The 13,602-nt window shown below is 47.5% G+C and overlaps 1 protein-coding gene and 1 pseudogene across 1 annotated transcript; both read left to right on the forward strand.

The window, feature by feature from the left end:
* Positions 1 to 4,936: 4,936 nt before the first annotated feature.
* On the forward strand, positions 4,937 to 5,976 carry LOC136523637 (zinc-finger homeodomain protein 8-like). The gene is made up of 3 exons (XM_066517256.1): positions 4,937 to 5,087; positions 5,185 to 5,383; positions 5,967 to 5,976. The coding sequence occupies exons 1-3, from the start codon at positions 4,937 to 4,939 to the stop codon at positions 5,974 to 5,976; spliced, it is 360 nt and encodes a 119-aa protein (XP_066373353.1).
* Positions 5,977 to 10,025: 4,049 nt separating this feature from the next.
* Positions 10,026 to 12,618, forward strand: LOC136521243 (omega-amidase, chloroplastic-like; annotated as a pseudogene).
* The last annotated feature ends 984 nt before the right edge of the window (positions 12,619 to 13,602 follow it).

Here is a 13,602-nt window from a genome sequence, read left to right on the forward strand (position 1 = left end):
TCCCTCTTGATCCGCGCAAGGATCAAGTGCTCTCTACGGGTTGATTCTTCGACACTCCGTCACGGCGAATCACCCAAAACCGCTCACAACTTGAGTTAGGTCACCCACAAGCTTCGCTGGGTGATCACCAAGCTCCCAATCACCACCAAGCCATCTAGGTGATGGCGATCACCAAGAATAATAAGCATGAACTCTCACTTGACCACGCAAAGCCTAATGAGAACGGTGGATGCACACTTTGCTACTCTTGATTCACTAATGAGGCTACTCTCTTGGATTCACGAATCTCAATCACCTCACTAGGACCTTGCTCTTCTTGGCACTCACAAACGTGTTTCTCAACTGTTGGAATGAGCAAAAGTAACTCCACACACGAGTGGAGCTTCTATTTATAAGGCAGCCTGAAAAACGAATCGTTATGAGTTTCTACGGGGTGACCGGACGCTCCGGTCAGTTCAACCTGCATTCCAGTGATAAAGTGTTGACCGGACGCTGGCAGCGTCCGATCACCACTGACCGTATGCGTCCGGTCGCATTAAATCCTCACTGGAACCTTACTGTACTCGACCGGACGCATCCGGTCGCAGATTCCCTTCTCTGGAATCTTACTGGAGTCGACCAGACGCTGGACATCAGCGTCCGGTCATTTGACCTCTCCAGCGTCCGATCGCACCGAACACAATTTCCTTGATCAAATGAACTGACCGAGCCCTGCGGCCAGCGTCCGGTCGCACTGGAGCTAGCGTCCGGTCAGCATTTGACCCTCCATTCACTTCCAACTCTCGATCATATGTGAATAAAGTTTGCTCCATAGGATCATAGGGCTGTTGTGGAGCTACCTAGAGCTAGTTTTAACAAGTGTGCACCACACCTAACTCACTAGACCCACCTAGGTCAAGCTACTCGCCCATACCCCCCTTAATAGTACGGCCAAAAGAAAAATAAAGTCCTAAACTACTCTAAGTGTCTCTCCAACTCCAATCAACACTTAGAACTAGTCATCCTTAACCTTATCGTCCATCCTTTGAAAACCGAAATGATTTCCATCGTAGGGACATGACCACCTTGATTGTCCAATTGATCTCCATTACCATGACCTAACTTAATTGCCTCTGCAAAACACACGTTAGTCATAGTAATCTTGTATTGTCATTAATCACCGAAACACAACAAGGGGCCTAGATGCTTTCATATTGATTGTGTATCAGATTTGATATATCCCATCTAGGGGACCCCTGCATCTCCTTATATACTTTGGAGGGGTAGGGTTATAAGGAAAATATCATATTTGGTGTTATATAATAAATCACATCTTCACGTAGTCTTGCGGTGCACGCCTTGATCTTGTGGGCTGACCCACCTTTAGTGGTGCAGCCCATGTCTTGTCTTATGGGTACCGGGGACCATACCTCCATAGCTTCCGTGTTGTGGTCTTCTTTAGGTCTTTGTGAATTCATCCAATCACCAGTTGGCCCGCATGAATTCAGTTTCGGCTTTTGAGCGCTTTGGGGATTGTTGGGACATAGGCCAGTTTATCATTGGAGAATTTTGAATTGGCTCACATTCATCTCCCCCTCTAATCACCGCCAAGGCATAAACAACATCGTTGGCCTTAACCCGAGTTAGTCATGTCGTCGCTAACAATGTCACTGGGCTCGACAATTCAATCACACCGCTGCCAACAATGTTACCAAGCTCAAACACTTGATCACACTGCTACCAATAACGTAACCAGCTCGACCACTCGGTCACGGTGTCGCTAACAATGTCAATGGGATCGACCACTCGGTCACGCCACTACCAACAACGTCACCGGGCTGGCCATTCGGTCACGCCGTTGATGATAACATCACCGAGCTTAACCCCCTCGGTCTGCTGCCATCAACAACATCGTCGTGCTTCACCACTCGATCACACCGCCAACGACAACGTCACCAAGCTCAACCCCTTGGCCACACCGCCATCGACACCGTCCCCAGGCTTGACCCCTCGGCTATGCCACCACCGACAGTGTTTCCGGGCTCAACTTATCTGTCATGCTGCAGCTGACATCACCAAGCTTGACCACTCGGTCACGCTGCCGCCACCAGCACCATTGGGCTCGGCCCGAGTTGCTCGCGCCACTGCCGACAACATCGCCAGGCAACTCATCGATCCAGCTAAGTTGCATTGATAGCTGTTTTCTCTATATTCATGGATAAAAACACCAACAAAGGAAAAGACGGAGGGAAATGCTTGGTGAATTGGGGGTTGGACAAGGTGTTTACCATCACCGTTGACAATGCTTCAGCTAATGATGGGATGATGTCCTACATGTACCTCATGTATATCTTTCAGCTCCTAAGATGAATCAAGTGCACATTCAGCACAATTCAGCTTCTATAATGGATTAATGGGGCTAGAGTTACAAGAAGGGTTCTCTGGTGAGGCTAAACTGGGTTAGAGTGAGGAGTTTTCATGCATCGACCACAAAGGGAATCTTAGAGGACGAATGTAGATTGACCATAGAGGTAATCGGTGGACGGAACATTGCCGGTCGGGATGACTAATGAGTAATGACGCTGAGTGTATTGAAGTATAAGAGTCATATCACCATTCTTCATTTTAGCAGCCTTTTGGGTACAATTGGTTTGTGCATCCATTCCAACCCAATACGCGAAGCTAGCTGGTTGAGGTTCCAAATCTAGTAGTAGGAGCCAAAGACTGGACAATGGTATAATGGCGGCTGGTAGGCGCTGGGAAAGACGAAGTTAGACTATGTGCAAAAGGGAAAAAGAACGCTAATGCCATCATATGAAACATGATCGAGCTGTGAAAAAAGGTTTTTTTGTCTATGCAAAACATTCGGTGTTGCCTAGACGGATCCTTCGTCATCAACGTTTTCATAACTTTTAAACCCGTAATTCTCAAATAAAAAAACTTTAGCACTTCGGCTATCATCTATCGATCGCATTTTGCTACCTCGATGCTTGTTTTCATGGTCAAAAGCACTGCTAGTCACCCATCAGGGTAGTCTCCGTCAGGCGCCCCCCGCAGCACCAAGTGCAGACAGCTAATCAACTTTGTATAGGGTGTGCGTGTGCACCAGCCGCCAAATGCTGGCCCTTTTAACGGCATGATTGATGCAACTTCGACGGCCAAAATCTGTACGTATCACAACAGCTACTCGGTTCATCATCAGAGTTTAAAAGCGATGAAGCAAGGGCTAGTGTATATGGCAACCGATGACAATCTGGCCAGTGGGAAAGCAACTGGAAATGTGTAAGCAAATGGAATGTCATTGCCCCCCACACTTGAAGGCAAGTTTGGCACCAAATGTTTCTAGTACAATGTCACATTCGGCACCAGTGATGTGCAAGTAAATGGAATGACGTGGCACGCACTTCATAAGTTCACTTCATATCTGCATGATCCGACATACACCGAAACGAGTAGTTTTAAAAGTCTCAGAAATTTTGAATGGGGACGTAGGGATGAAAATTGATGGACCCAAGGTATCCATCTCCATCTACCCACTTTTTTCAATTAATAATGCAGAATTTTCAATGGATTTATCATGAAAGATTCGCACTATTTGTTAACGTTGGAGAGTCGATATTTGCATTGTATAACTGGATTGTTACGAGAGTAAAATTCATCGGCGGTCCGCCCTAAACTTGCAAGGCTTTCACGTCAATACGTAGCATGCCACATTGAAATTTTGGCAATACAGCTCAGGTCCCTGACATATTCCTTTCACATATATATCCTCCAATTCAAATTATTATATGTTTTGACCTTTTTATTTAGAAACATAGTTTTTGTTATATACTTAAATATACACTATGTTTAGATATATAATAAAAATAATAAATCTAGCTAAAACGTGTTATGATTGCTCTCCGCTGCTAATGGCCGCAAGCACCCCACTGTCACACGATTTAGCCCAACAGCAGGCCTGTGTTTGCCGCCTCCACTGGCATCCCGACACCACGCGATCGATTTGACTCCGGAACAAGAAGCCACACTCATGTCATGTCGTCGTCTTCTCGCACACAGATGCAACGACGCCAAAGCGTCGTCGGCACACGATTTTGCCCAGGCAATCTGGGTCCGCCGCAGTGGCAAGTCTCACAGCTGAGACCATTTCCCTATCGCTGCGGATCGCCAGTGTTCTGGTCTCATGGAGGTTGCTTTGGCACTTCGGCTTAACAAACAAATCTGCGGGAGGATAAAGATGGCACAGTGACTAGCGTCTTCTCGTGCGGCTCCAACATTTTTTAAAACTTACTATGTAAATTCTTATATAGAGAGCTATTTAATAAAAGTTATTCTATGTATCTTTTCATCTTCTAATAGTTTTTTATAGGGATAATTGTCTGTTGAACATCTAAAGTGAATGTCATTTGCTGGCGGACATCTATTTTGGAGCATTTTGCTAGAAGACACTCTGGTTCAGTGAAATTAGGCCGCAAGACACCGCGGACCAGTTGCAGCCGGTTGAGGAGAGAGAACAGCGGTGAAATGACATTCTTGCCCCTGCCGCTTTCTTCATCCTCTCTCCCTTTCTCTCTTTTTTTTGTTTCCTGTCCCAAGCCGGCCCCATCGCGCCGAGCCCCGTGACGCCACGCCCACGCGCGGCGCGGATAAAATCCATACCCTGGCGCCCCACTGCTTGCCGACTGCTGACTGCGAGGGAGGGAGCCAGGTGGAGGGAGGAGGCACAGGGCGGGGCAGGGTACGGGGAGGAAGACAGACACCTTCACACGCTTGCGGGTGGGCACACGCGCGAGGGGCCACCACGGCCAGCCCCACCACCACCGGACCGCTCGTTTGGGTTGCGATGACGGAGGACATGATGGATCACCTGAGCCTGGTGCCCTATGATGGTGCCACCGGCGGGGGCGACGCGGGGGGCGGCAAGTAAAAGGAGTGCATGTGCAACCACACGGCGGCCATGGGCGGGCAGGCCTTCGACGACTGTGGCGAGTACATGGCCTCCTCGTCGGACTCGCTCAAGTGCGCGGCTTGCGGGTGCCACCGCAGCTTCCACCGCCGCACAGTCTTGGGCGCCGCCGCGTTGGCGCCACCGGGCTCGTCGTGCGCCCGTCTTTTTCCCCCCGACGCCGCCGCTCGCGCTGCCCGCCCCCGCCTAGGCCGCCGACACTGCAGCAGCCACACTTCCACCACCACCACCACCACCAGGCCGCGGCCGTCGCACGGCAGGCCTTGTTCCCGTCGTCGGTGCCGGTGCTGGTGCCATTGTGCCTAACGCCGCCGTCGCCACCCCACCCCCGTGGCTCGACACGCGCGCCGGCTCCGAGACGCCGCCGCGCACGGACGACTTCGGCATCGGTGTCGGCGTCGGTTTCATGCCCGTGCTGCCGCAGGGGTGGTGGCAAAGGTGGGGTGGGTGTGTGGCGCAGCGTAGGAGACGCATCGCGTCCCCACGTGAGACATCTTGTCGGCGTCTCCCTTCGCCCTGTCCGGTTCCGGCAGCCCATGTTTCGTTTTAGGATGCGCGGTGTGTGCGCGTAGGGGCATGATGGATGGCTAGTAGGCCGGCCAGCGCCGTTCGGGGCTTTTGGAGCGGGGCGGGATCCGACACGGATCTCTCATTGGGTCGTGTCGCTTCCTCTCTGCAGTCTTGGCATGTCACTCACAGCTTCGACGCGACGACGTCCTTTGGTTTGCTTGGTAGGAGATCAGTCGTTCCTCCGCAACTGCTGTTTGCTTGAACTGCAGGACAGGAAACAGAAAAAAGAGAAAGGAAGAGAGGAAGAAGAAAGCGACAGGAGCAAGAATGTTATTTCACCGCTGTTCTCTCTCCTCAACCAGCTGCAACTGGTCTGCGGTGTCCTATGGCCTAATTTCACCGAAACAGAGTGTCTTCTGGTAAAATGCTTCAAAGTGGGTGTCCGCCAGCAAAGGACCATCACTTTGGATGTCCAACAGACAATTATCCCTTTTTTTTATATGTTGTGCAGACTCCGTTGAGTCATTTTGATATTTTATTTAGCTAGCGAGAAATCCAAAATATATAATGACAATACTTGGAGATGTAATTGAAAAAGTTGGAGATTTTTTTTTACCAAAATCTCTATTCATATAAAGAATATCAGGCTAACTGTTAAATTTTTGTTGTGCTTAGCCCATTACTCCTATTTCTTATTAAATCAATAAATCTCAATGACAATATTTAATGCAACTAGCATAGTATCCGTGTGTTAGGCTATTCTTAGTAGAACGTTTGGCGAAATGCCGGATGCCGGCGAGCCACGGTGAGCGGCTGTTTCTGGCCGAAAGAGAGAGGAGGAGAGGTGTTCTGTGTTCTTGGAATTCATGCGCACGCGGAGACACGATTTGGGGAGGATTTTATAGAGCCTTGCCATGGGAACCCAATGCAAACCGTCGGCATGCATGTGTTCATGCCGCGGCTACGCCTTTGCAAGAGGACTGAGGGCAGCCCCAGCGCAAGCTAAGAGCATCTTCGAGTTTCCTAAATTATTTCATAATCCTTGATTTTTAGTAAGATAAGAAAAAACTTCTCTCCAATAACTTTTAATTCATCCTCCTAATCTTTTATTGTAACAAAGGAATGCAAAATAGAGGAAAGGAAAAAAAACACAGGAATGGGGTGTAGGTGTTGTGGGACAACACAGGAAAGACATAGATAGGGGTGTTTGGATCGTAGGAATTATAACACAGGATTTTACAAATCAATTACGGCAACCATGTGGATCCAGTTTAATTAAGTTGTGCCTGATGGAAAATATAAAATAAGAAGAACACAGGGACTTGATTATTAATTTGCTCAAGCCTTATCCGTGCGTCTAGCTGCCGTGCCGCTGTTCATCTTCCAATCGCCATTCTTTCTGCCTTTCTGGTCGCTTGGTTGGACGGCCGATGCTCCAGCCTCCGCGCGCCGCGCTGCAACACAGCGACGTCCTCCGCCCGCGCGCCGCCCTGCACGCTACTAGCTGCGTGCACCGCCTCCGACTGCTTAGCCACAGCCGTCGCACGTCCTGCACATTTGTTCCGAGCGACGCAGGTGATGCCGATTCGTTCCAAGGTGGTTGCTTGCAGTGCTGCGAAAGAGAAAAATTGCAGGGGCAAAGATTGGTTTTAGTGCGCTAAGCGTGAGCGCAAGCACCGTAGGAAATTTTCCCTTGATCTGACCTCATTTTTTCTTTCCTCCAAAAGTACAAGCTTCGTTGCCGTTCCTCTGGAAAGGTTCGTGCCGCTTCCTTCGTTCCAAACGCGCGCAGACAATCCTTTCCTCCGGAACTCAATCCTTCACTTTTCCTCCGTTTTTCCTACGTTACAAACGGGGCCTTAGAACTTAGAAAAAGTCACCATGTTCCGCATAAAGTTACATGCTTTCGAGTCGCACGTATCTTCTGTCCCCGCGCATGTTTGTCGGGCAATCTAAAGGTGGAAGAGCGTGAAAAGAATAAAGAGTAGGAAATAGTTCCTGATGCAAATATACAAGAGAGAAAGAATATATAAAAGTGATTAGGATAATTTAGAAATAATATGTGATTTCTGATGTAAAATTATCTTCTATATTTTAGGAGTAGATTATTAGAAACTTTTAAAGATGACCTTCTTTATTCCTTCTAATATTTTTTTAAAAATTATAAAATTCTATATTTTGAGGAATAAAATATTAGGTACTTCTGGAGATGCTCTGATAAGAGTATTAGTCTCAGACAAAATTTGTGTGCCATATAGACTAAGCAACAACCAAAGCAGTCATTTCTACAACGCAAGCAGCAACAGATGCAAACCTTGTAGGGTCCATACTCCATAGCCTACTTCACATTTTTAATTGTGTGTGTGTTTAGCTCGCGAATTTTGAGAATTTGGCTATCGTAGCACTTTCGTTTTTATTTAGCAATTAATGTTCAATCATAGACTAATTAGGCTCAAAATATTCGTCTCGTAATTTCCAACCAAACTGTGCAATTAGTTTTTTTGTCTATATTTAATGCTCCATGCATGTATCGTAAGATTCGATGTGATGACTACTGTACATTTTTTTAGGAATTTTTTTTTGAAATTTTTTAGAAAATATTTAATGCTCCATGCACGTGGTCCCCGAGCAAACCGACGCATATTGGAGCTGCTCTTCTCTGCAACGCGTGTTTGAGTAGGAGTCTCCATCTTTTTGTCAGACGGAACCACCGCAGCCTTTGCAGGCGTCTCTGGCCTCCTGCAACGCGTGTTCGATGCTTAGGGTGTGTTTAGTTGGGAGAGCACTCCAACCTGATGCGTTGGAGAGGAAAATAATTTGGTGCATGCTCAATGTACACAACATCCGTGCACACACACCTTCGATGTACGGCATGAATCTACCGACATGCATCCCACACATGCAGCCCGCAAACCACGAACGAGAGCCGGGAGGCCCGAGCCGAGCGCATGAGAGGCAAGCAGGTGCGCGCTGTTGGATCGGTCAAACTGAACACGTGGCAACTATCTATGACATGTATGGAGGCACGATGGATACAGTATGCATCGATTTTTTCCATTGAAGAAGGCCTGAGGGGAGAGAGGGGCAGGGTACGAGCGCACGGCACATGTTGGGCCATGCGTCACTCTGCGAGGTGGATCGGACTGGCGCGGTCACGGCCTCACGGGTGGAAAGAGAGCGGGCAGCGGTGATGCTCGGCGCGTGAGCGCTCGAAAAAGAAGGCGTCGGGAGAGAGGGAGGAGCCTGACTGGGCCTCGCTGGGCCGGTGGGGAAAGGACGGAGGCCGGCTCAGGCCAGATTTGGCCCAAAACAGGATAGGGAAAGAAAAAAAATTGCATTTGCTCAAAAAAAATTATTTGCTTTAGATATTTTTGCAAACAAATCAAGATGAAGGCAACGAGGAATTATCATTACTTGGTTTTGTTATTTTTCTTGCTGATTAATGTTGCAAAGCATAAAATTTCTCCTTCCACGTTATAGTTCGAATGATTTTTTTTTAATTGATACTCCCTCCATTTCAAATTATAAAACATTTTGGTATTTCTAGATGCATAACATTTGTTATGTACTTAGATATACACTATATCTAGATACTAGTAAAAACAATTTATTTAGAAAAACCAAAATATCTTATAATTTGGAATGGATGGAGTACATGTCAAACATGTGATTATGTGACTTTATTCCACTTACTTCGGTATTTTAAAAATAAAATAATTACTACCTTAGCTTCATCACTAGATAACCTTTTTTTATTTATCTTTGAGAAGCTTATTCGACAGGAATAAAAGTCACAGACACAATATATATAGCAGTAAAGTTTGAGTTAGAGCAGCTCAGACGAAGTGGCACCAGAGGAAATGGAAGAAAATTAGAATGCAGCTAACTTGGAGTGCCAGCATAGGAAGCGGAAGAAAAATGGCTCACTTGATGCTGTAACGGTTATTTCCGCCACAAGATTAACACCGTTTAAAGGGAAATAGATGGAAGTGGCGTAAGAGAAACAAAAATTCAGAACAATCACCCTTTCCCTTTAGTATTTTTTCAGCTAATGAATAATATTTTTCCCACGCAACAATCAACCGACGGTACTTTTAACCGTCACTTCTCAGCCAGCAAACCAGACAAATGTTGCTGAAGTGTGAGGACCGTCGAACTTTTTTTTTGAATTTTTTATCTTTACGATGGCTCAGAGATAAAAAGACTCTATTTTACTGGACAGCACGCAAGTACCAGAACTCGCAGAAGTCAACAGCCCAGCAGGCTTCCTTCCATCCCTCCAGAATTCACAGATCCTGATCGGCCTGCCTTTCAGTCGAAGTATCGATCTGAGCCCGGCTTCCTCCTCGATCTCGCCGCCGCCGCGGCTCCGTCCTCTCAAATCAAAGCCAATATGCAGAAGGTATACAAAACACACAGATCTCGGCTCTCAAATCTGAAATCCTGATTCTTTTTTTCTTAGACAAGTCTGAAATCCTAATTCGTGCGTATAACATGTTCATGCTCGCCGGAAATCTAGTCTTACCTGTTTCAGTTCGGTCGATCAAACTTTTTGTTGGGATATCCGTTCATGGTCTGTTCGCATGTGTGTCCAGCACAAGGTCGCGTTGTGCCAGCTCGCCGTCACACCGGACAAGGACGGAAACATCGCCCGCGCGCGCGCCCGCGTCGAGGCCGCCGCGGACGCCGGCGCCAAGCTCGTCGTCCTGCCGGCAAGTCGTCCGCTCCCTCTTGCCAGTTACTGACGTGTTTACTGCCTCAAACCACAAATCGCTAACTACTGAGCATACTGAAAGTGCTAGTACAGATTAAGGCCTGATCAGCTGAAAGCAGCTGGCAGCAGAAGTTATAAGCATTGCTTCATTGGCAGCGTTCCTCTGCTTTTGCTTCAGGAAATATGGAGCTGCCCGTATGCAATGGAGACACTGCCATGTTACGCCGAAGACATAGACGGCGGAGAGTCGCCGTCCATCTCGATGTTGTCGGAGCTCGCCGCTGCCAGAAAGATCACCATTGTAGGTGGATCCATCCCTGAGAAGGCGTCTGGGAAGGTGTTCAACACCTGCTGTGTTATCGGACCAGATGGACAGATATTGGCCAAGCATAGGAAAGTAAGTACAGTAGCTGGAGAGGCTGTTGTCTGGATCCAGATATTAATGTGTAATTTTCAGCTGGTAATTGGATCGACCTGCATAGTGATTGCTAAAAAAATGGGCAATTTCAGCTGCATTTGTTTGAGATTGACATCCCAGGAGACATCAAGCTCAAGGAATCTGATACATTCACAGGCGGGCAAGAAACTACTATAGTCGACACAGGTACGTGGTAAACTGGTAACTTCAGTTCAGAGGTATATTACCATGATGTATCTTTCTTGTACATACTAGCATATTTGTGGCGACATTTTACTATGCACCTGTGATAGTTTCATGTCTGAAAATGGTCTCCTACATGTTACTGTAACTGTTATGCACCAGCAGAGTTCTCTGAGATTTTGTAAAGCTGCAGAAGTACATTTACAGCGCACACACTTATGTTGGACGGATTGGCATAGGAATCTGCTTCTGTTTTTGTGATAACGCATTCTGCTAGGAATCTGCTTCTGTTTTTGTGATAGCTTTCTGTCACATGCGTTACAGATGTTGGACGGATTGGCATAGGAATATGCCATGATATCCGGTTTCCAGAGCTTGCAATGCTGTACAGATCAAAAGGTATGCTTCACCATTTTTTGTAGGATGTGCTGTGCTACATTGCTTCCATGCAGTGCTAGATCCTCTCCAATTTTCCATGAACGGCTTAACAGGTCGACTTGCCAAACCAGGTGCACACCTGATATGCTATCCTTCTGCATTCAACATGAGCACCGGGGAGCTTCTGTGGGACCTCATGCAGAAATCCAGGTTCGCTACAGTGTCACAGCTTTTCCAGCCTTTTTCTCTTCATCAGTTTTCAGTTCTGCTCTGTGTCACCACGATCACGATGCCATCAGAAATAGTAGTAAACTTTTTGTTCAAGTTGGGATGAGAAAAATCCATCTCTTCATGTACTAGCAGTTATCTCACAATTTTTCCCCTCTACTCTGTCACTCCATCAGGGCCGTTGATAATCAGGTACAGACTAAATACCCTCTTCTGTCATGGTGCCAAAACTGTACGTAAAGTGAAGGCAGCGATGCTGAATTTTTCTTGGTTCCAGTTGTTTGTAGCAACCTGCTCGCCGGCGCGAGACCCTAACGCGAACTCGGACTACATGATCTGGGGCCATTCGAGCCTCATCGGACCAGTGAGACACAACAACCATTTGCAGTTTTGCATCTTCTCCCAATTGATAGTTTCGGTTCGACAGGATCAGTGGCTAATTTATTTTTGCAATCTATTCAGTTTGGCGAAGTGCTAGCGGCAGCTGGGCATGAGGAAGCGACCGTCATCGGCGAGATCGACCTCTCCACGATACAATCTACAAGGCACGCGATATTAGAATTAAGAATTTAAGATTCACACACTCGATTTTGGTTGCTCCTGTGTTTGTGGTTTGATCAAGGGAGAACATTTGCAGGGAGAACCTTCCGTTGGAGATGCAGAGCAGAGGAGACCTCTACCGATTGGTTGACGTTCTGGTCAATGACTCGATGAAATCGCGCTCTGAGACTGTCTCCAAGAAGACTCGTATGTGCACGTAAATCCAAAATAGGTAACAGACATAAAATCAGTCTCTAAGAGCATCTCCAACAGTTTCCTACATTTTTCTCATAAAAACTTGTAGTTTAGCAACTACTAAAAAGATTTAGAGAGAAAAAAAGAAGGTCATCTCCAAGAGTATCTAATAAATGACATCTAAAAAAATCAATTTTAGGGCCACATGAATTATGTTGCGGCTTGAGAGGAGCTCGCCCACGTCGTCGGCAGCTTGCACTTGAGATCCAGCAGCCGAAGATGCACCAGCAGCTGCAGCTTGAGATCCAGCAGCCAAAGATGTACCAGGAGTAGACATTTTCCCCTTTCTTGAAAGAAAAAACACCAATACTCAGTATTCACATACAGTCACAGTGACACACAGAACGCAAAGCTTAACACAGACGTGTAGGCAGGCGTGTAGCCGGCCAAGAGCATTACTTGAATATACACATATACACAGGAGCAAATGGTACTTGAATACCAGTACGACTCGTCGCTGTGGGTGTACGATCCCGATTCCCGCCAACGCGGCCACCACGCTGGACGCGCGTGAGCTCATCGACTACCTCTACGTCCGGGCGATCATCTCGCGGACGGCGACTGCGTCGTCGTGCTCGTGTATTGGCCAGATTACCAGCTGCGCTTCGCGAGGCCGGGAGACGCGCACTGGACATGGATACGGCCTCCGATGGAGAACTGTTATTACTATTGGATCATCTAGGAGTGGATCACGTGGGTGTTTATTTGTATTTGGGATAATCAGTGACTTAGAGATTCAGAGGGAGACAGAGAGAAGGTGACTCATACCTTCGGGCTTGGCAGAGAAGGAAGTAATCGCCATGGCGCCGGTGTAGGTAAAGCTCTGCGCTAGGCAGCGGCGGTCGGAGAAGAAGGGCACCGCAGTGGAGACCGGGGTGAAGACCGTGGTCGCGCAGTGCCATGACGGCGGTGGTGCTTCCTGTCACTGGCCGCGCCCCTCTGTTAGATGGGAGTAGGGTTTTCCGGTGGGGCGTACGGCTCAGGCCAACCTCGTGCTGAGAGCCGCTAGCCTCTACCTCTATTTAATGCGCAGTGTGACGGGGGCCTGCCAGCCATAGATGGACTGGGCGCCCCCGATTAGGACGCGAGGTCAAGGCCTAAGTGGCCGTTGAGCCATTGTGGTTGGGAGATCAAACCAACATTCTCCCCCTTGATCTCAACTCATACTTTAACTTTAAACTTTGACTTTAATCCCTTTCACTTTTATTTGTTTCATCACAGATTGGTGCATAGAGCATGCTTCATCGTCACGGTCAATCGCCGATAGATTTAACAGCTACAATACACGTTCATGTTCTGAAACAGATTCTTTAACTTTGGGCCCTTTATTGTCCGAAAATCATAGGCTTTCCCTTAAACCCATGTCGACTGTGTGTTCTCTGAACACACTGGGTGGTAAGCCTTTTGTACACGGATCCGTAAGCACTTGCT

This window comes from Miscanthus floridulus, chromosome 18 (genome assembly GCF_019320115.1).
Source record: "Miscanthus floridulus cultivar M001 chromosome 18, ASM1932011v1, whole genome shotgun sequence".
NCBI classification, from domain to species: domain Eukaryota; kingdom Viridiplantae; phylum Streptophyta; class Magnoliopsida; order Poales; family Poaceae; genus Miscanthus; species Miscanthus floridulus.